The sequence below is a fragment of the Gossypium hirsutum genome, chromosome A08, assembly GCF_007990345.1.
Source record: "Gossypium hirsutum isolate 1008001.06 chromosome A08, Gossypium_hirsutum_v2.1, whole genome shotgun sequence".
Taxonomy (NCBI): domain Eukaryota; kingdom Viridiplantae; phylum Streptophyta; class Magnoliopsida; order Malvales; family Malvaceae; genus Gossypium; species Gossypium hirsutum.
Window position 1 is genome coordinate 94,346,618 of NC_053431.1, and position 22,824 is coordinate 94,369,441.

The window sequence follows — 22,824 nt, forward strand, 5'->3', positions numbered from 1 at the left end:
GATAAAATGGCGTTGTTTTGGCACTGGGGGGTTAAATCCAAAACGGCGCCGTTTCATGGGGCTTATAAAATCAAATTTTTTTTCTAAAAAATTCATTTTTCAAGTGTTCTAAAAAAAAAGGGTTTGAGTGCTCTCCCCCCTCTCTGGGTTAACCCAGAATTCGGCCAAGTGGGGTCGCCAGACTGCCGCCAGGTTGCCGCCGGTCGCCGTCGCCGGCCACCGCGGAATTTCAAAAGGTATTTTTTTCTTTTTTTTTGCTATATTTATATCTAAATATATATATACTGTTTTTGAAAGAAAAAAAGAGAATATGTTTATATGTATATAAAAAAATGAAAATAAAAAGGAAAAAGAAATAAAATCTTAACGCGTTTGAATATTTTTTTCTTCAATACTTGCTGTTTTTCTTTATTCAGATGTGTTTGAAAACCTTTTGCATTTACATTCTTCTCCTTTTTTGTATCCAAAAAAAACCCGAATACATTTGTTTCTTTTTTGGCTTTATAGCCTCTTACAAAAGTTCTTTATTACTATTTGCATTCTACTGTTTCTGCTCTGTCTTGCGTGTCTCTTTTTCTCTGTTTGCAGGTGATGGAACGAGAGCAGGTGGTGGCAGCAGGCTAGGAGGAGGCGTGTGGGCATGCTGGTACGGCGGCTGAACCTAGGGGGCCTAAGGTTTTTTCTTTTTTTGATTTTGTCTGGGCTAGGGTTAGGTTAAACTATTGGGTTTGGGCTTGAATTGGGTATATTAGGTTTTGGGTCTGTTGGTTTAGTTTATTTGAGCTTTTTATTTAATTGTTGGGTTAATTGGTAGGGCTTTTGAGGCTCGGGCAGAATCGGGCTTGTACAATATTACTACTTTATTTTTTATTTGGATATCGTATAATTTTTATTTTATTATTAATTTTGCTAATATTTTAGAGGCATTTGCTTGTTAAGTTTTAACTATTTTAGTATTATTTAAGTATAAAGATTTTCTTAATATATTTTTAATTTGTTCAAAAAAAAATATTTTTTAGTAAATTTGATGTATTATATATATTTTAGTTTATTTTATATAAAAAAATTTAATACAGTCGGACCGACTTCAAATTTAACATTTTTTTATCATAGTCGGGTTTAGATAAAATTTTATTCTCTTTTTCAAGTCGGGTCGAGTTTAAGCCTAAAAAATAAACTTAAAATTTTAAATTGGCCCGACCTAAAGTCAACCCGACCAACCTATAATCAAGCCTAAAGGGGACACATCATAATAATATAATTTAATAATATAAAAATATTAAAAATAAAAGTTGAATAAAATTAACAAGTTGTATTAAACTCGAATTTAACTCAACTTCATAATTATGAAATCGACATGAAATTTTATTAAAGTCAAATTGGAGTATTCTTAATAGGATCCCGAGAGCAAGTGGAAGCGTGGCAGTCTGGAAGCTTCATCAAGGGTAGATGGATTTTGCGGCATCAAGGATCGTCCAAGGACTAATTAAAGAACTTACGGGCCTTAAAAGTTCTAGCCAGCCCATCAACATTTTCATTATCCATTTATCTCTATCTATTTTCAATCTCCAAATCATCAATAACCCTCTTCTTCTGTTATAAAGAAGTGGTTTATAAATCAACCATAGGATTTATACGGTGAATGTGAATCTGCATAAAAAAAAAAAAGAGGAAAAGAAAAAGAGAATTACGTTTAATAAAAAGTGTGAATTAAATTAACATACCGCTGTATTATTACTTTTATATAAATTTTATTTTACATTGATTAATTATAAAGTTTATAAATTTAAAAAGTTCAATTAATCAATTTGAGTTATCAAATTAAATTAATAATTAATTTACCATTAGATTCATAATAGAATATTAAATTAGCAAACTTAGTAGCTTATTGAATTGATATCTTTAATTTTAACCATTGAAAATTATTTCATATGATAAAATATGATTAATAAACTTTTTCACGTAAAATTTAAATATTTTAATTAAGATTATTTTTATGTAATAAATTATAATTAACAGGCTTGCTTATATAAAATAGTAAGAATTTTACTTAGATAATATGTTATTATAAATAAATAATTTAGTAAATAATGTATTTTATACCAATGATTGATTTTTTTTATAAGTGAATTTTTTTTATAGTGAATTAAAATAAAATATAAAAAATTGATTTTACTAAAAACTTGATTATTATAGGGTATAAAAAAATCTAACATAAATGTAAAAATATTTCATCTTTTCATGAGAAAAATAATACTATATGGTTTTTTTTACGTAGTAATACATTTTTAGTGATATTAAATCATGTGACATCCAAATTATAAATTGAAAGAAAAAAATATGAAATCAACATCAAGGTTGAAATTAGGATTTAAAGAATATTAAATCTCCCAATTTAATAATTTATCTATTTTGAAATTTCTTTTAAATTTGAAGTTTAAATTATTTATTTTATTAAAAAATAAAATTATTATAAACATAATAATAAAATTGTTATTATTATTATTATTTTTTGCTGTATGCTAACTCATTATACAACTCAAGGAAGCATTTAATAGTAATAGAGATTAAAGGCAAAAATTGCTGATTTTTTTATTTAATAAAAATACCAACGTTAATGTAATTTAAAAAAAAAAGAAAAAAGAGAGTAAACTTTATATAAAACAAAAAAATCCAGTAAAAGACAACAGAGCGTATAAAACTGTTGAAAGTCCCATCCAAGTAATCTGACAGGTGGGACACCGAAACATCGGATAGATTTCTTCACATCCAAACCAAAACACACAGCAGATTCACAAACCTCCCCATTCACTACAAATTCAAGTTTGGGTTTTCTTTCTTTCTTTTTTGTATGCTTTTTTGATTGTTCAAAGAAAGGGTATGGTGCGCTCCAAAGCCTCTCTACTTGATCTTGATCATGATGATCATCATCAATTGATGGACGGTCCTGATGGGGATGTTGGTGCTGTTCCCCCATCTTCTTCTGATGTCTCTTGCTCGATTTGCCTTGATTTGGTCTCCGATACTGGAGGTAGATCCAGGGCTAAGCTTCTATGTGGTCATCAATTCCATCTAGGTAATTTTAATTTTTTTCTTAATTATGCTGTTTTTTTTTAAAATTGGGGTAAAATGATTTTGTAAGTTCTGTCGCTGCTTATTAACATCTCATCCGTTTTTTTTTTTGGTAAAAAAATCATTTATGCGAATTATTTCTGGCTTTTTATCAATGAAATTATGATGATAGAAGTCTAGTTGAATAATCTTTGTCAGTTTGATATAATTGGTTGCCATTCAAAAAGATGTGTAGCTTTAAGGAAAGTGCCTTAAACAGATGAAGCAAACTTCATGCATTTACTGTTTCTGCTTGAACCATGATTTTATGTGTTCTTGTCATTGTTGGTTTGGGTTATTTCCTGCTACTGGACCCATATTTGCAGATTGCATTGGTTCGGCCTTTAATATGAAGGGGGCGATGCAATGCCCGAATTGCCGAAAGGTAGAAAAAGGTCAGTGGTTGTATGCGAATGGATCCAACCGATCGCTTCCTGAGCTAACCATGGAGGACTGGAATCTTGATGATGATTATTATGAGCCAGTTTATTCTGAAATGGTAAAGCAAATTCCTATGTTTTCTATTTGTTGGTATTGTTGTTTATTAAGCATACATCAATCAGCTTCTGCAATTAGCTTGTTTCTTAACTTGATGTGATGTTATGTTTTCAAACTCTTGACATGCATCTAATGGCATGCCTCAAATTCTAGTCTCTCAGTTCGATATAAATTATGACTTGTCATGTGATATGTGTTATCTTTATGCTACTCTTTGGCTTGGCTCCGTACAAAGGACGGAAAGGAGTATGGATGGAAAATTTATTTATCTGAAGGTTAAAATTCATAATTAGTTTCCTACTTTGTAGCTTAACCATTAGCTTAACAAATTTTCCATCCTATCTCATTTCCATCTTTCATACCAATCAGGGCCTTCATGTCTACGCACTAACATGCATAAATATAAGCTTCAGTGTTCACAGAAAGAAAAGTTTAAAAACCGTGATTCATTTATCTTCTTTCTATTGTTTTCTGTTACAGAACTTGTTGTATAGGTGCCATATGTTTTTCTTCTTTGAATCCACTTTTTGTTAGCTATTATTGAAAGTGTTGGTTAATTCTTGCTTACAATGTGTTCTTCATTTGAGCTTTGTGATCACACTGTCTTAGTACCTTTTTTTTATAGCAGCAATTTAGAGCTCAGTGGTGTCCATATGGCGAATTCACAAGAATCGGTTCATCATCTGAGTAAGCGTTATCTCTCTTTTTGAGGTGTTGGTTTCATTTTGACCATTTTTTCTTGTACTACAATTGCGGGACCGTTTTAAATCATTTTCTCTTGAATTGTGATATGGACACTTTAATTGCAATAGGAGTTTTTAGTTTTATTTATTTATTATATATCAGGTTTTACTAAGAGTTTTAGTTTTACTTATCTATTATATTAGGTTTTTATTTCCTTCATAAACTCTTAAGTTAGGAATTCTATTTTATGTCAATTAGGACTCTTTCCTTTGTCATTAACAGTCTATAAAAGGCTGTCAATATGAAATAAAGAGGAAAGCAATTATTCTATCAAAAGAAACATTATTTTGAGAGGGGGTTCAGTCAATGACGAATCTGCCTTTTGAGTAACCATAGGTCGAAGCAAGAATTCTTTCTCGTCTAGACCTGTGACTAGATCCTACGCCACGGCGCATAACAACTTGGTATCAGAGTTAGCTATCATGGGTGACGAAAAAACTTTGACAGCCAAGCTGGAGGCATTTATGGAACAAATGGCTACAAGGCAACAAGCATTAGAGGAGCAGATGGCGATTTTATCTCTTTCGGTCCAAAAGACAACGAAAGAGAATTTAGAAAAAAAATAATGAAGAACAAGGCAGCAGTGGAGGCAAGAAAAGAAATTCAGATTCACAACACGGTGGGGGCATGGTGCCAAGATACTCCAAGATGGAATTTCCCACTTATGATGGTGTTGGTGATCCTTTAGGATGGTTAAAAAGATGCGAAAATTTTTTTGGTAATCAGCGGACCAACGAAGAAGACAAAGTCGGCTTAGCTTCATTCCATCTCTTAGGAGAAGTACAATTGTGGTTTGATCAAATCGAGGAAGAGGAGGCAAATCTAGATTGGGAGCGCTTTAGAGAGTGTTGTCATGTCAGGTTTGGGCCACCTATGAGTAATAACCCCTTGGGGGAATTTGCAAACTTGAGACAAACTGGACGGTAGAAGAATATCAACGTTAATTTCAATCACTACTGGCTAGGACTACTGATCTTAAACCTCGACAACAAGTAAAACTTTTTACTGCCGGATTAGTAGAGGAACTTAGAATTGATATCGAGATGCAACAACCGGGAAACCTTGGAGTTGCAATGAATATGGCTCGAGCTTTGGAACGGAAACAAAAAGTCCCTTCCAAGATGTTATCTCAAACCAATCTAAACTGGTCAGCTTCCCAAAACATTGGCAGCAATTCCATTATTCCAACAACTAAGAGCTTTGCCAAGGGAGGAGGACAAACAATAGAACCAACAGGGAACAACGGCAAAATAGGTTCTTCTGCACCATTTATTAAGAGATTGACACGGATAGAAATGGCGGAAAGAAGGGCTAAAGGACTGTGTTATAATTGTGACGAGTCTTATTCCATGGGACACAAATGTAAAAAGTTATTTTGGATAGAAGTACCAGATGTTGAAGGCAAGCAAGATGATGATGAGATGGATGATTTTGGATAAGTTCTGAAGTTTATTTTGAATTTGAGCTTGAGGACAAGCTCAATTCCGAGAAGGGGAGTAATGATATGGACACTTTAATTGCAATAGGAGTTTTTAGTTTTATTCATTTATTATATATCAGGTTTTACTAAGAGTTTTAGTTTTACTTATCTATTATATTAGGTTTTTATTTCCTTCATAAACTCTAAGTTAGGAATTCTATTTTATGTCAATTAGGACTCTTTCCTTTGTCATTAACAGTCTATAAAAGGCTGTCAATATGAAATAAAGAGGAAAGCAATTATTCTATCAAAAGAAACGTTATTTTGAGAGGGAGTTCAGTCAAGGACGAATCTGCCTTTTGAGTAACCATAAGTCGAAGCAAGAATTCTTTCTCGTCTAGACCTGTGACTAGATCCTACGCCAAGGCGCATAACAAATTGTTTGTTCAGTGCTGGACGAATATATTAACATAATTGCTCACAACAATTTAGCTGCATATTTGGAATTTTTTTTTCTGATGTTGGTATGGGCATTTATTTCTTTAACTTTCGAGCTTTTTACCCCCAACAATTTAGCTGCATATTTGGAATTTTTTTTCTGATGTTGGTATGGGCATTTATTTCTTTAACTTTCGAGCTTTTTACCCCCAAAATAACATTGGCCTCCTCACTCTGAGAGTAGAGTTTCTAGTCAAAGATTTCTCTCTAATTAATTTGAGGAACTAGACTAACCAGGTTGAAGTGATTCCATCTTACCTTGAGCTGGTTTAAGTTAAAGAAAATAGATTATTGGTTTTATTGCTACCCATTCTTTGGAAATTGTTACATTTTTAAAATCCTTGATTTTTAATTTAAGGGATTTACATCTACCTTACTTTGAGAATCTTATTTGGATAAATTTTCCTTGGATAGATTAAGTCATTTAAAGAAATAGTAGGGTTAACAAACATTGGTTGCCAAATACAAGGTTTTAAAATTATAATAGAAGAATAATAAGTAGCTCTGAATGTTCTGCAGGTTTCGAACTTTCTTTTCAGTTTTGATGTATCTTTTGGACTACCATTTTGATTCAGCTACTGCAGGTGTTTTCTATTAATGCCAATCTCTCATTTTCTCCTGTTCGCCTTGACAATACTGTAAAACAATAAGGAAAAGCAATTGTATAAGAATCTTGTTGTCTGTTTTCTGAAAATGCCAGGCGGTTCCTTTCATAAAACCTTTGCTGCTATCTGACATGATTCTTTATATATATTTCAGGGAAGTTGAATCTCCTTCGACTACATGTAAGTTTTTTATGATTACTGTTGCTTTCTTCCTCCCTATTCTCTGGTGACTCAATGAGGCAGCAACTATGCGACTCAAAAATGAAATCCTTCTCCATGTAGATCACGAAATACATGGACACCATGCTATATTTGCTGAACACGCTGCTGCTTCATCTGTGGCTCATTCATATGTTGCATATGTTGGACCACTTCCATCCACTACTCTAAGAAATAGTGATAGTGTTGATGATCCCAACGTTAATCGCCATTGGAACATCCTCTCTGGACACAATGAGATTTTGATCCCCCATGCTTTGCCCACCATTAGTATCCAATACCATAGTTGGGGCCGCCATTCTCCAAATTTCTCTATATCCAATAGTCATATTGGCAGTACTGATCCAGCTTCTGTTCCAGCTGCAGCTCTGAGATCCTCTAATGGTGAACCTGATGCATCAACTGTACCCAGATTGTTTGGACATCCTTTTCCCTTTGAGCATGGGTAAGGTGCCATGCCTGCTAAAATGAGTTTGGTTATATACTTGTTATTTTCAGTTATTATTGAAACATGGGTGATTCGCATCTATTTATGAGAAAATAATGACATACATTTGCTATCCATTCTACGTATGATAGCATATGGTTCATTTTATATGTCTTGATATTAGACAAGTATGTTTTAAAAATCATAGAAGAATTCCTCTATTCAAAATACCCAACATGAGTGGAAAAACCTGCCTTATTTTGCTGTTATCACGAACGTTGTTAACCATTGGAAAACTAAATGGTTGTTTACTCTTTCACAGCTCCAGTTCAAGAGGCGGGAGTTCGTTTGTCTCTTCAGTTTTTCATCATCATCCAGGCAGCGGTGCTCATACCCATGATAGAACCTGGCCATCTCTTGCCTATTATAGACAGCAACATCGTTTCAATCAACAGCGATTCAATCGACCTGGTGTGCCTGCTCCGGTAGTTCCTGGTATAAGAGGTGTGGCCCCAATGACCCCAGCAGTCCCACAACCTGATCAAACTGGGGGCTTCTATGTCTACCCTCGATCAAGTTCATCTGGACAGAACCTACCGGAAGCAGAAAGCTCTTATCCAAATAATTATATTGCTTTGGAAAGAGAGCGTTTGTCTCATTTCCGAACTGTGTCAAGAGTCACCGGTTGGGGGGCATATCGTCCTACATCTGGCTCTGGTTCTGGCAACCGATCTGGGACCGACCATAGATGAACCGGTCACATATTGGTTGCAAATTCCTATCAATTTGTTTGTCCATGTTTGTTTCAAACGATTTGAATCAGACTTTATGACTCGCATGAAAAAGGAAACTTCAAGAAGTGATAAACTTTGCCTATTTTTTGTAAATTATGGTAGATTTGAGGGTCAGCAGACCTCGAAATCGAGTAATGCATCATTGGATAGGCCTGAGGGAACTCCTTCCGGTTCCACCGCACCATCCATGTCATAGGCCTCCGGTCATTACGTAATGATGTAGTGATCTATCTCTTATCTATGTTGCTTAAATTTCTCAATGGAACAGGTTCAGAATCAACTTAATATGTATTACCCTATTTTTAACCTCTCAATGGGTCTTCTACCGCTTGCATGGAGTTCCTCTGACATGCTGAGATACCATGCCAATGTTCATGCTATTAAAATATTACCACGTAAGGAACATGAATTGATTTACTAGTACAAAAATTTTGAGAGAAAAAGTTGAAAATATGGACTCCAATGGGGCTTTTTCTTTCTTATAGCAAAATCTATGGATCTTCTACAACAAATTTAAGGCAAAATTCAGGAGGAAACAGACAAAGCTGGGAAATAAAAAGGCAAAAATAAGAGGCTAACTGGCACAAAAGCTTATCAGATCGTCACTCCAGATAAGCATCTTCCCCATGTAAAGAACATGGCTAATGTTAAGTGCCATGTCATTTAATCAGAAAATGGAAGTTGTATTGCACCTTCCACTTTGCTAAAGCACTAATCTTCTTCACTTTCTTCCATATCTTCGTCGTTATCCGCTTCATCATCGTCATCACTATCCTCACCATCTTCCTTTTCATTACCCTCCTCATTGCCTGGCTTTTTCTTATTGCCACCATTGCCTCTGATAAATAACAAAATAGTTGTATAAATATGCTAGTTGGATAAAGGCACATTATAGAAAAGGTCTAAGCAAAATAATCTAGCATGTAAACGATCAAGGTTAAGAGACTTCTTTCTTTTTCGAGATAAATTCTTATTCTTCTCTTGTTTTCCCTGATTTTCTCGGAAAAGATAAAATTTACAAGGATAGATGAACATACCATATTCACTGAACATAACTTCACCAGAACATAGTCCACCCTCGATTTTGGTGAGTTGGAGAGTCATTCTAGGTCCAATTTCTTGAAGCTTAACCGCGCTTTTTGTAGAGGCACGATTAACTCGACTAAGATCGCTAGTCAGAGTAACTGTTGCAGCTTCCTCATCAGCTTCGCTTTCTGATCCATAACCCGCTCTTCATATAATAGATCAAAGGAGTGAGGAGAACTAAACGAATCACAAAGAGTATACCATTCAAAAGGACAGTACTATAAATACGTATAGCTCATAACAATACTCACTTAGTGATGAAGTCACTCACATCTTGAAGATTACGAAGATCAGGCACTTGATGGTTCTGCACGAATTTTCGAATTCTACGCGAGATACCAACAGGCTGTAGTCTGATAGAATAATGTCGAAAATCAATAAGCTTTGTGTCTTTATTGTAGTTAAGCAACACAATCCTCTGGCAAGAAGAAAGTTTAACCTGAAACATTCATGTCCAAACAATGTTAAAGAGGGAAGAAGAAAAGAAATGAGGTCACTTTGGATACTATAATTGAGGTCACTTTGGATACTATAATTTAACTGTCTAAGTGAACTCACAGTGTTGATATCAATATCTGGAAAGATGTTCTTGAACATCATAGTCGTGAGCCTTAATTGTTCATCTGCTGCCGCAAAACCAGACAGAACAATCTGCCCAAAGATATATTCAGAATTACTACCATGAAGGTTCCATACAAGTTAAGGCATAAACTCAATGAAAGCATGAGGTTTCTATCTCTCTTTAGTTATGTTTTAATACAAAAAAACACAACAGTATTTGGCTCATAAAATGACATCCATTTCTAAGTTATACAAGCAGCTAAGAATTACAATAACCTAACAAGTTCCACTGCTGAGACAGTGTGAGTAGAAGAAATTACCAAAGGAGGATTCTTGAAAAGATCCTGAGGGCAACGAGGGCGCAATTGAGATTGGGCTATATCAACAGCCAATGAATATTCATGTATTTTAAATGTAAGAGTAGGGCCTTGAGGGGTCTTTGCAACCCTAAGGACAGGCGAAGTTTCGGTTTTAGATAAAATGAGGAAATGGGTTACACCCATTGGCCCTGCAACGTTCAAAAAGTCTTTCAGATTGTTCCTTTTCTTCTCCTGCAACCATTAAACAACAACAAACAATAAATCTAATTAAAGGGACAACTTATAAAACAACAAAATTTCATTTTTTTAAACAAAAAAGAGGGAAAGGAACTACCTTGAGTTTGAGAGCAGTATAAGGAAGCATCAATTTTCTCAAATCCATTTGAAGTTGCCTAAGAGGACCAGGAAGCTTCCCCCTCGAAAACACAAAACTCTTTGGGATTTTATTCCCTGTGATATGGTCTACATTCGGTTGCTGTTGCTGTTGCTGTTGCTGTTGCTGCTGCTTTTTCACAATTGGCTTAACAAAGACCTTCGTCTTGCTCTGTTTTTTTTTTTTTAAATTCAAATACCAGAACATGATTAAACCAAACCAACAAAAAAAAACAAAGAACCCCCAAAAAAACCCTAACTGTGCAAAAATAGGCCTAAATTAAAAGCTGAGTAGACTAATTTTGGACTTGAAAAGAGTCGCACAATGCTAAAGTTAAAGAAACAGAGCTATTACTTACGTTATGGAAACGAGCCATGGCTCAGAGGAGGGAGACGCCGCAACCTGTTCGAATGGAGTATTGAAAGAGAAGAAGGGTTTAAGGCTGGGTTTTTGGAAAAAAGGGCAATTGTCACTCACCAAATTGGAATTATGCTCTTTATAGTTTATATGGCAAATAACTTGGTTTGGGTTAAACCAGTTATAAAGCTTTCAGCCCATTTACTTTTTTAAGCCCCAAAATTTGGTTCTGAATTTTAGGTTAACATAGAATTTACTCCCTTACTTATTATTTTGTAGGGATTGGTTAAAATATACCATTAATTTCTGTATTTTTACATTTGAATTTAGTCTCTCTATTTATTTTTAAAAATTTAGTCCTTCTATTTTTCATATTTCAAATTTTATATTCAATAGGCAATACATTGAAGATTCTTTTATTAAATTCACTGGTTTGAAATTTTGAAATAAAAAGAATACTAACTCGGGAGTCATGTAACAAAAATTAGCGTTATAATGAACCTGAATAGTGTTGATAACTAGACTTGTATTATGAAATTTGAAAAATAAAGGGATTATATTCCAAATGTACAATGAGTATAGGAATTTAGAGCATATTCTAACCACGAGAATTTAATCATTCTACTTTTTGGATTTACACTATTAAAATTCTTCAATAAAATTCAAGTCCTTAACAATGTTTTTTTAGGTTAATTTAGGTAAATATGATGAAAAAAATATTAGAAAAGTAGACTGAATTCAAACATATTTATCGATCTACGATGTTTTTAGTCTTTCTCCTGAAGACACGTCCTACAGGGCTCGTTTTCACTAACACATAAGTGAAAACGCACCTTGTAGGACACGTTTTCCTTTCAAAGGTAACTATTCTTACGATAACCTTTCCAACAGTTACTAGGGCTCCAACAGTCATAAAAATTCCTATATAAACCCTTCCAAACTTCATTCTTTTCAATCAAATATTCAATACTCATTCTTCCTTCCTAAATTCTCAATCCTCAATTTCCAATTTTCTATTATAAATCTTCAATTTTCAATTTTTAATTTCGAATTTCTGGTCATCAATTATTTTTTTTAATTCTTTTTTAAAATTTTATTCTTTTCGAAGTTTTTCTTTTCGTTATAATTTTTAAATGGTAAATCAACTTAATTGTTTGGATGACAAGCATATCTCTAGTGTCCAATTACAAATGGTAAGAAAATTTATTAAATTATTTATTTTTAATAGTTAATTATTATGTTGTTTAGATTATTAATTTTTTATGTTTATATAGTGCAACATGCGAGCAACAACTAGGGAAGGTGTCGAACAGGTTTAAGGGCAGTTAAATCGAGATGAGATGGTTGGATGACAACTTTCAAACTATTGAGGCTTCTACAAGTGATGTTGAAAAGGAACAATTCGCACGTGCATTATCTTGAGGTTGATCAGAGGTCTGCTAATGCCAAATAAATCTCACAATAAGGTACATTTAAGGTGGCTACTACTCCTAGTCGACTTGAAAGAATTGGGACGACTTAGTCGGGGATTAATGGTGTTGGCGACATTGTACCGAGAAATGTGTCAAGTGAGGATATTGAATAAAGCTAAAATTGATGATTGCATGCTCCTTCTTCAATCATAAGCATGGTATCAACTACCATTTTTATGCCCCCGATTGCAACTTCCTTACGAATTCCCACTCGTCATATGGTAAAATTCATTTGACAATATCATTACAGTTTTTATTTTTCATTGTTGTAATTTTGAAATAATATATTTTTTGAATAGGTGGAACAACCCCACGAGACACAACAGTATACCAATCGAGCTTGAGGATATCCGACTAGCTTTAGATCAAGAAACCAAAGAGGAAGTTAGTTTATGAATTTCAAAGTTATATAATATGTATTCTAGTACTTGAAATTAAATATTAGGCACGTGCAAGAAATTATAAATTCGTGTTGCAATTTGTATAGATGTCATATGCGAATCCAAGGATTCAAGAATGCGTCTCAACCAAATTTTTAGCCAATCGTAACATTTGGCACGTCAAAGTGTCATTGGTCATTTTTGCAATGGTCAAGATGCATGAATTCGACTGAGTGACGCGGCAGTTCGTGTCTACACAATATATTCCCTCGCTATCTTAGGAGCTCGATAACTTGTACAAGATCAACTTGCGGAAAAGACTCGAGGAACATTGACGAACAGTCCAAAATAAGTATATCGAGATGTGGTAGTGTAGGTACAATCATTTGCCAACGTGTGAACCATTTCTCACACCGGAGTTGATGACATCTCCGGATTACATGGATTGGTTCAGACTTAACGACAAGTCGTATCTATTGCTGGCTTCGGAAAGGAGTAGGCAACATCATCGTAAGATGCTAAGACAAGGGCCCATCAATCCTAAGTTAGGAAAAGATACCGCGGTGGAATTGACATCTGCTCTATCTGTAATGACCCGTTTTCTGTAAAATCGGAATAGTGGTTTTGGAACCACAAATCCGAGGTTATAAAATTTATTTTAATATTATTTTATGGTTTATAGTATGTTAGAATTATGGTACAAAAATTTTGTTAAGAAATTTTACCGTTTGTATGCTCAATTTGTGAAATAGGACTAAATCGTATAAAGTGTGAAAGTTATGTTCTATTTGCTAAAAGTGTTAAATAGTAATAGAAATTTAAAGTAGAGGTCCTTATTGAGTAATTAAACCATTAATTAAGGTAGTGGATGTACATGGATTTCAATCATGAAATTTGACATATTAGGTTGGTATTAGCTGTGGTAAAAGATAAAATAATAAGGAAAAAGAAAAAGAAAACTATCATCTTTCTCACTTTCTCCTTCCCCAACTGTTTCTAGTAAAATAAAATATCCATGGAAGCTTGAAAATTTCAGCAACATAAAACCCTTGCATGTAAGTGACTCTTTGTCCCGTTTTTGTTGATTTTTATATTTTCAGGACTGTTGTAGCTTAAGCTAGCTAAATAGAATATGATTGAAAGTTAAGGGTTTTTCAATTAGAGCATATTGGCTATTTTTGAAGTTTAATGGAAGGAAATAAATCATTATTGTTGATTAAACAACTTTTGTTAAGTGATTTTTAGTGAAATTGTTATTTGAAGGCTAAATTGAAAATTGTGAAATTTATGTGATACATGTGTGAATTTGTAAATTATATGGGCTGCTATGAGGACCTATAAAGTTCGGATAGGCTTGGGTGTAGAGAAATTTACATGAATTTCATTTTACAAGCCTAGGGACTAATTTGTAAAAAGGTCAAAAGTATAGGGGTAAAATGATAATTTTTACATAACATGAAATTTGGATCGAATTAATTAGAAATATGATTAAATGAGTTAAAATTAATTATATAGATAAAGAAAAAGCAACTTTCGGAACAAAATCGGAGAAAAGATAAAGTTGTGGATTAAACAACTGTTATCTCCGTGTGAATTTGAGGTAAGTTCGTGGATTCGAACTTAATTTTTTTTAATTACGAATTAATTAATTAATGCTAAATTAGCTCTTGATATAAAATGTGTAACACCCCTATCCCGTAACTGTCGCCGGAATAGGTAAGGGGCATTACCGGACTTGTAACTCATGTCAGAACAGTAAAATTTTGAACTTTTTCTTGAAATAAAAATCATTCATTTAAATAAGTACTAAGCACAGCCAGGGATAAAATTTAAACTTCTCTAAGTAAACATTCAAAAGATGCCATTTTCGCATGGCTTATATACATTAACCAAAGTATCCTCTCACTACTAGTCTATTCTATACATGTCATAAGATAATCCAAAACGTAGCAGTACCAAACAATGGATAGTGGTAGTGTGATTAGTTGCTGATGATCCCCGAGCCTGTAGCTTCGCAATGAGATCTATAAAACAGAGGAAACAGAGTAAACGGAGTAAGCATTACAATGCTTAGTAAGTTTTAAGCAGTGTCAACAGATAACAATCAAATTATAACATAGTTGTTCGTATTTTTATTTCACTCTTCCTTCGGGCATACCATCCCTTTACCGAATATGCACATCTCATCATATACAATAGGCAGATAAACTTTCACATAAAAGTGAGCTCATGTGACATAGATATATCGTATGATTTCACATAACCTCTCACACTGATCCGATGTCACATAATCATAGGAATAGTCTCATAGATTGCTCTCGTATGCATCACATAACTACCTTATGATTTAGTGCAAATCAAGCTCACATATAAACTTGGAGTACATACCTGTTTAACCTTTCGCATTGAATATATTTATAAGCAATTCTTATTACGAAGTCTTACCCGGACATAATCTCCACACGAAGTTATCGGGTCTTACCCGGACAAAATCCCCACACGTAGTCATCGGGTCTTTAGAGCTCGGATATAGTACGAGCACGAAGCTTACGGACTTTAATCAGTGATAATATTCTCGCATAAAGCCTGCGGGGTTTTAACCCGTATATAGTACTGACACAAATGCCCTTCGGGACTTATCACATTTATACACTTTCACATCCATCACGTTGGCCACTCGGCCCTGTCACATATATACACTTTCACATTCATCACATCGGCCATTAGGCCTTATCACATATATATACACTTTCACATTCATCACATCACAATTATCCAAATATACTTCACATACCACATATACTTTCACGTATACACACTGTCTTGGCTGAACCTACATCTATCATTTTCCAATATCACAATTTAGAATTCATGTATGGGTTTAATCAATAGCTTATGAGCAACTAAAACAAGTTTATCAAGGTTTACAACACAATCTCAAATTCAGCACAAGCTGTTTTTCCTGAGCAATAGTCACTAAATTATTTATAACTGGAGCTACAAAACTCCAAATCACTTTCCGTTAATTTTTCCTGAATATAGACTTGTATATCTTCCATCCATAAAATTTCCAGAATTTTAGGTTTGGCCAATCAATACCAGATTTTTCTTAAAGTTTCCCCTGTTTCACTGTTTGACTAATCTGACCACTCTTCACTACGAATCAAATTTCTCATTTTACAGAATTCAAAATGTGTTGTATTTGATTTCATTTGAAACTAGACTCATTAAGGAGTCTAAGCATATAAATTTTATCTTATAACCATTTTTGTACAATTTATAATGATTTTCTAAAGACAGAACAGAGGATTACAGTGTCATTCTGCGCTGTCTCACACAACTTTAAGTATCTCATTATCAGAAATTCCTTTGCTTACACGGTTTCTTTTATAAGAAACTAGACTCATTAAGCTTTAATTTCATGTCTCATTCAGCCTCTAATTCAAATAAATAAATTTATGGTGATTTTCTAAAGTCACGTTACTGCTGCTGTCCTAAGCAGACTATTTCAAATTACCCTTAAATTCCCAAGCTCAAACACTTAAGAACTTACCATTTGAGCTTAGAACATATCATGGCCACATCATATCTTATTAAATCAACTCATCATGTCCTATTATAATTGAATTTACTCAACGTTTAATCACTTAAAACTTACCTCGGATGTTGTTGAACGATTTCGGCGGCTATTCGATCACTTTTTCCTTTCCTTTATCCAACTTTGGTCCTCTTTGCTCTTGAGCTTAATTAAACAAATAAATTGATTTAATCATTTGAGCATCGAAAAGAGGAACACAAGGCACTTAGCCCATATTTATACATTAGACATTAAAGTCACATACATGTGAAATCATGCATCAACTCAACATATTAACCCACACTCCCTTTTAGCCGATTGTCCTAACCAAGATAAAGGCATCAATATGCTTGCCTCTAACCGAATGCATGCAACACTAATCTTCTCATGTGGCCGAGTATGCATGTATATGTTGAAGCCAATTATATGCTTAATACTTCCCACAAGTATGGTTACTTGTATTGGTTATATACCGTTTCGTTTCAAATTCAAAACTCGGCTAATACGCATTTATACACTAGTAATCAAATACTAACATTTTGCATTTTATCTTACTACCATTTCACATCTACTTTCTACCATGGCCGAATGCATCAAGACACCATTTACCCTTGCAAGGCATAAATTTCATCATCAAAACTAACAAGCTTATAATCCCATGACCGAAACCTCTAACAACACCAATTAAAATACTTCATGGGTTTGAGGTAAAACCAAGAAAGAAACTCATGAATATCGAGATATAAGCACTAACATTGTTCATCTAGATTTAGCATGACACAACATCCATCACCCTTATATTTACCATAGCCGAAAACCTTACTCATTCCAAAAATTCAAATCTCAACTTGGTCACAAAAATAACTTGATGTCTCACCAACACAACATCAACACCAAGCAAGAATGATGCATCCATGGCCGAGTGTCATTTCCATCACATAGCAAGATTTAGACCATGGGCTAGGTAGAACTCAAGCTAACAACTAAAACATGCATGCATCTCATGGAACATCATCAAACATACCTTAGCCTAGTTACATGCATTGCCGAACCTCTTCAACCTTTCTTCTTCCTTCCTCCTTAAAATTTTCGGCCAAGGATGAACCAAAGGATGAACACTTTTTTTTGTTTTTCTTTCCTTCAACTCACGACAATGGGGGGACAATCACACATATCCTTTCTTTTTTTTTTGTTTCTCATCCTACTAACACTAATATTTTATTGCCCATGCTCTTTATTTTATTGTTTCCTCCCATGATGCACCAACACAACATGTCTATGACATGTTTTGCCCATCACCCTTTGTCCATCCTAATGTCATGGCCGGCCACTACTAGATGGGGGGGGGGAATTGACATGGAAGTCCCCCCTTTTTCAACATGCACTAATAGGTCCTTATGTTTTGATCTATCACATTTCAAAAATGTCACACATAAGTCCTATTGACTAAATTCACATGCAATTTACTAAATCGAAGCTTAAAATTTTCACACATTTATTTTAGACAATAAATATCATATTCAAATAATTTGGTGACTCGGTTTAGCGGTCCTGAAACCGCTTTCCGACTAAGGTCACTTTAGGGCTGTCACAAAATGTATGCATATTATGGAATTAATGTTAAGTAAAATGAATAAGAAATTATGGAAATAGATAATTGTACAATCATCGATATATTCGACTAGCGCTAGGCGCAATCTTTGTTATCTTGTCTGACTAGTGCTGGGCACACAACCTTCGGTTTATCTGACTAGCACTGGGTACAATTACCATTGGTTAATCCAACTAGAGCTGGGCTCACAATTATTATCGTCGGTATATCCGACTAGCACTGAGTGCAAATACCGTTGGTTCATCCAACTAGAGCTGGGCTCACAATTATTATCGTCGGTATATCCAACTAGCACTAGGTGTAAATATCCTTATTTTATCCAACGAGAGCTGGGCTCACAATTACTATCGTCGGTATACTCGACTAGCACTGGGTGCAATTACCGTTGATTTATCCAACTAGAGCTGGGCTCACATTTAATACTGTCAGTTAATCCGACTAGCGTTGAGCATAACCTTTTCTTTGGTTTATTGTTAGGCACTGAGTGTCACGTCGCTAATAGATCTTGCGGTAAGGTTACTTGAATTATCGAAAGAACTAAAGTCTTATTTGGTTAAGCTATAATTTCATACTAATATCAATTGTTTTTGTGTTTAGCTGATAAATGGAACTTATTAATGGTAAAGTGATTTACATGTTGGCACATAGTGTGCGAGATATTCGCTTATCTGGTATTATTCTAAGTGGGTCAACAGACATAGTGCTGTTACAAGGTTATATGAGTTTAATACGAACTAGTACAGATATGTACACGAAATACGCAGAAATGATATACATTTATGACATATGAATTCATTGCATGGCTATCTGGGTTGGTGATTATGTGTTAGGCTTTTGGGCAAAATTAAGTCGTGATATGCCTTGTTTTGATTACTTAAATTGTGGTTAAACGGGTATGAAAAGAAGGAAAGATCGTCAAATGCTTCAATTAGAATTGCTATGAAAGCATGGAAAGGTATGAATTATTAGACGATTGAAATAAGCTTAGACATATGCTTGAAAATGTGAATGCATTTAAGTAGGGTGTACTTATGCTATGAGGTTTTGAGGTGATTTGTTAGTTTATGTGACAATTAAAATTGAGAGGCTAATGTTGTTTAGACTAAGGCCAAGACATGTTGGATTGATTAAAGTGGCTTATGATTATAAATTGTAGTGGTAAGCTTTATTTTTGAATTACGAACTTACTAAGCATTACATACTTACTTTGTGTTAATTTCTTTGTGTATTTAGATATCAAAAGCTCGTTCGGGTTGGAAGTTGGCTGATATTTCATCACACTATCTATCGGCTATTTTGGTATTGTGGTGTTATAATTCTGGTTATAATGGCATGTATAGGTCATTTTGGCTAATGGTAGCTTATATGTCTTGTTGTGTTTTTAGCCATTCGATTTGGCTTGAAAATGGTATATGTTTTGTTATGTAAACACGTGTAAATGGATTTATGATATGTGGGGTATGGTTGCCAAGTGAATGTCTTGTTTGTGAATTGGTATTTATGTACTAAATGGTTGAAATTGAAATATGGTATGCATGTTAAACTTTAGGCACAAAGTTTCCTTTATGTGTTTGACCATTTAGATAGATTTTTAGAAGTTTAAATTGGCATGTTTAAAGTAGCCAATTAAGGTGCCTATTAGTATCACGGTTGTGTGTGATCTTATAAGATGTTATAAGCTTGTTATTGATTGGTTTTTAATGTCTAAATATGCCATGTTTAATACAGGTGTTTAAGTTGGTACCAAGTTGGGTGAGAAAATATGGCCTGGAAAATAGCTTATTTTCGTCCACACAAGTAGAGACACGGGCGTGTGTCTTGTCCGTGTGACCCCTGCACTTAATTAATGCAAATTCAATTATTCACACGACCTAGCATACAGTCGTATGGCTTGGCCCTGTGACCCAATTCAGAGAGTTACACGGGTATGGGCACGAGCTGGGACACGGCCGTCTGCCTCACATCGAATGCCCACACGGCCTTGCCACACGGGCGCATGTCCCTTGCACTTAGGAGAAATTTTGTGATTTCATGAAAAATTCTCCGAGCTTCCGATTTAGTTTGAACTTGATTCTAATTTTTATTTTAAGCCTTGAGGACCCATATAAGAGACTTTATGATTGATTATGAATTTTTTTTATTTGAACGTGAGATGAACATGAAATGTCTGTTTGTTCGATTATAAGTTTGGTAATGCTCCGTAACCCTGTTTCGGTGTCGGATACGGGTTAGGGTTGTTACACTATCTGCACCAGAGGATCTGATTTCCATGCAACCTTTCAGTCAATATAGTTAATTTATTTTTTCTTCTAACCCAGTTTTTTGTAACAAGCATCACAACACGCACACTCATTCCCTGCATAATCACCTTCAGTTCTGGTTTATTTTACACAACCACCACAGTACACGCAATCATTCATTGCATCAACATATTCAGCACCAGTTTATTTTACACAAACACCATAGCACATACAATCATTCCCTGTATCAACACCTTTTTTAGGAATATATTATGCACAACCGCCACCCACCATGCCATATTACATGCCTATCTAGCCAACAACGAAACATCTGGTATTACTGACGATTCTTACCTCTATCTGCAATAGGATCATGCGACACCGTATAGTCAAACACTCCCAACATTGTTATTTTATCGAGGTGGGTCATCCTCACAACCGTTAACTCAAACAGGAGGATCTATGATAGGTGGCTAGGGCACAACTGTAGTCAACCATAGAGGAATGAGATGAAGTCAGTAATCAACCCCGACGTGTATGTCAAGATAAAACTGAAGTCAATGGGGAGCCACCAAACCAAATAGTGCAATGGAACCCTAAACGTGCTCGACACCCACTCGATTGTGGCACACATTCGGGATATCAATGATTATGTTATTTTGTAGTTTTGTAATTTTGTAATTTTTTGTATACTTTTTTTTCACATCCCAAATGTACACTTATTTACAATATATGAATTAAATTTATTAAATTGGTTTGATTTGTACACAAATTTATTGTGAGTTTAAAATTTACAATTATTTATGTTACTTTTTCATTTATGTTTTTCTCCATCTATTTATTAAGTACAATATTTCCAGAAAGCAAAAAATTGCTCAAAAGGTTTGGAAAGAGATTAAAATCTTGTCTTACTTATTGTATTATATCTTATATCAATAATTATAGAAAAAATTAATGAATAGATAAATAAGTTAGTGTTTTAAAATCATTGTTCTACACTTCAATTAACATTAACTTTGGTGTGCGAGTTCTACACGTGTGATTTCTATATTTTTGTTGACCAAGTTTATCCAGGGTTGCAGAGGCTCAGAAGCAATCAAGTTTGGTGGTTGAAATACCTATACAGAAAACGTACCCTGCAGGTGGCGCTTTTATCTGACATAGCAGTGAAAACGCTTCTCGAAAGACTCGTTTTCAAGCCATATGTTTGACATGTCAGTGGAAAATGCCCTTTGCAAGAAGTGTTTTACTGCCATATCAGATGAAAATGCTCCCTGTAGGGAGCATTTTCTCTTTAGGCATTTTAACGCCTAACTTGATTGCTTTTAAGCCTTATAATTCGAAATTCCTAAGATAATTTTTTTCCTTTATACCCTGTCCAATCCTGTATATAAATGCTCTTTCTTCACCCCTGCTCACCCATATTTCAGTCTCCTCTGAATTGTTTTTTTCTTGCGTATTGAAATTTTTGGGTTTCAGGATTTATTTCTCTCTTGCTTTGAGGGAGACGTAGTTACAATTTTAAATTGTGTTTGGGTTCACGATGATGTCATGGAGCTCGATAGCCTACAAATTTCATCTACCATGTGAGTATGGAGTCATCACCCAAGAAGTCGGGATTGCTTTGCAACTCAAGGTCCAAGTTGACAGTGATTATATCGTCACGGGTTGAAGTTTAACTAAGGCTTCAAATTTACAAAGGTTATGTTGTCAAAAGATGGAGCATAACCGGGGTTGTAGTTGACGATGCTAATGCGAGCACCACGAGTTTCTCCTCATTAGAGGAGCATGCTTCATAAAATTCAAATATAAGTGTGGGGAAGGAAAACGCAAGGGGCCTTCCAGTATAATCAAATAATTCATGTTGTCCATTTCCAATGAAGGCGATAACCTCGTTAGTATAATCTTTTACACCTCAGTGCTGTCATAAGTTATAATAAAGGGGTCATTGCCTTCGATGGTAATGGATAAGACACATTACTTGATTATACTAAAACGCCATTGTGTTTTTCTTCCTTGTATTTATGTTTGAGTTTTTTAAAACATCCTCTTCTGATGAGAAAAACTCTTTGTCATGTCTGCATAACCACTGTCAACTACGACCCCATTTATGCTTCATCCTTTAACAATGTAACCTTTGTAAACTTGAAGCCCTGGTTACACTTTAACCCTAGACTGTATAATCACTGTTGTTGTAGGCCAATTTGGCCCAATTACATTTTCAAACCCATAACCCAATAATTTAAACCCTCAAACCCATTAAACCCCAACCCAACATCAGACCCAATACAAAACAGCCCAAATTGAACCCAAACTAACCTAAACCCAAAACCCGATAAGCCCACTGACCCAATAACCCCAAATCCCATAAGCTAACCCTAACCCTAACCTGCAGCGCCGCAACCACCCCTACTTGCCCCTGATTAACCGGCCACCTACCCTCTGACAGCACCACTCCCTGCACCACCGGTCACCTCCACCGCCGTTCACCTGCAAGGAAGAGACAGAAACAATATTATAATGAATGTGA

The 22,824-nt window shown here is 34.7% G+C and overlaps 2 protein-coding genes and 1 long non-coding RNA gene across 11 annotated transcripts; 2 read left to right on the forward strand and 1 right to left on the reverse strand.

Moving 5' to 3' along the window:
- The first annotated feature begins 118 nt into the window (after window positions 1-118).
- LOC121204554 (uncharacterized) lies at window positions 119-926 on the forward strand. Its single transcript, XR_005899601.1, has 2 exons — window positions 119-236; window positions 589-926. It is a non-coding gene; the product is annotated as an uncharacterized lncRNA (long non-coding RNA).
- Window positions 927-2,693: 1,767 nt separating this feature from the next.
- On the forward strand, window positions 2,694-8,381 carry LOC107926888 (E3 ubiquitin-protein ligase RFI2). Of its 9 annotated transcripts, none has more exons than XM_016857829.2 (7): window positions 2,705-3,076; window positions 3,438-3,610; window positions 4,235-4,296; window positions 7,031-7,056; window positions 7,159-7,380; window positions 7,456-7,540; window positions 7,845-8,381. In XM_016857829.2, the coding sequence occupies exons 1-7, from the start codon at window positions 2,881-2,883 to the stop codon at window positions 8,272-8,274; spliced, it is 1,194 nt and encodes a 397-aa protein (XP_016713318.2). In that variant the 5' UTR covers window positions 2,705-2,880; the 3' UTR covers window positions 8,275-8,381. The 9 variants fall into 9 exon arrangements, with proteins under 9 accessions (XP_016713317.2, XP_016713320.1, XP_016713318.2 ...); XM_041074564.1 differs by having other exon boundaries at window positions 7,462-7,540; XM_041074563.1 differs by having other exon boundaries at window positions 2,706-3,076; window positions 4,238-4,296.
- Window positions 8,382-8,769: 388 nt separating this feature from the next.
- Window positions 8,770-11,130, reverse strand: LOC107926890 (peter Pan-like protein). Its single transcript, XM_016857832.2, has 7 exons — window positions 11,015-11,130; window positions 10,618-10,827; window positions 10,284-10,514; window positions 9,961-10,053; window positions 9,654-9,841; window positions 9,354-9,547; window positions 8,770-9,152 (listed from the first exon to the last, which is right to left on the reverse strand). Exons 1-7 carry the CDS (start codon window positions 11,030-11,032, stop codon window positions 9,028-9,030), a joined length of 1,059 nt encoding a protein of 352 aa, XP_016713321.1. The 5' UTR covers window positions 11,033-11,130; the 3' UTR covers window positions 8,770-9,027.
- Between the last annotated feature and the right edge of the window lie 11,694 nt (window positions 11,131-22,824).

Coding starts and splice junctions, on each gene's coding strand:
- LOC107926890 (XM_016857832.2), bottom strand. Junction 9,842..9,960: donor CAGATATTGATATCAACACT/GTGAGTTCACTT, acceptor TGAATGTTTCAG/GTTAAACTTTCTTCTTGCCA. Junction 9,548..9,653: donor GTGAGTGACTTCATCACTAA/GTGAGTATTGTT, acceptor TATTATATGAAG/AGCGGGTTATGGATCAGAAA.
- LOC107926888 (XM_016857827.2), top strand. CDS start 2,881: ATGGTGCGCTCCAAAGCCTCTCTACTTGATCTTGATCATGATGATCAT. Junction 4,297..7,030: donor AGAATCGGTTCATCATCTGA/GTAAGCGTTATC, acceptor TATATATTTCAG/GGAAGTTGAATCTCCTTCGA. Junction 7,541..7,844: donor CCTTTTCCCTTTGAGCATGG/GTAAGGTGCCAT, acceptor ACTCTTTCACAG/CTCCAGTTCAAGAGGCGGGA.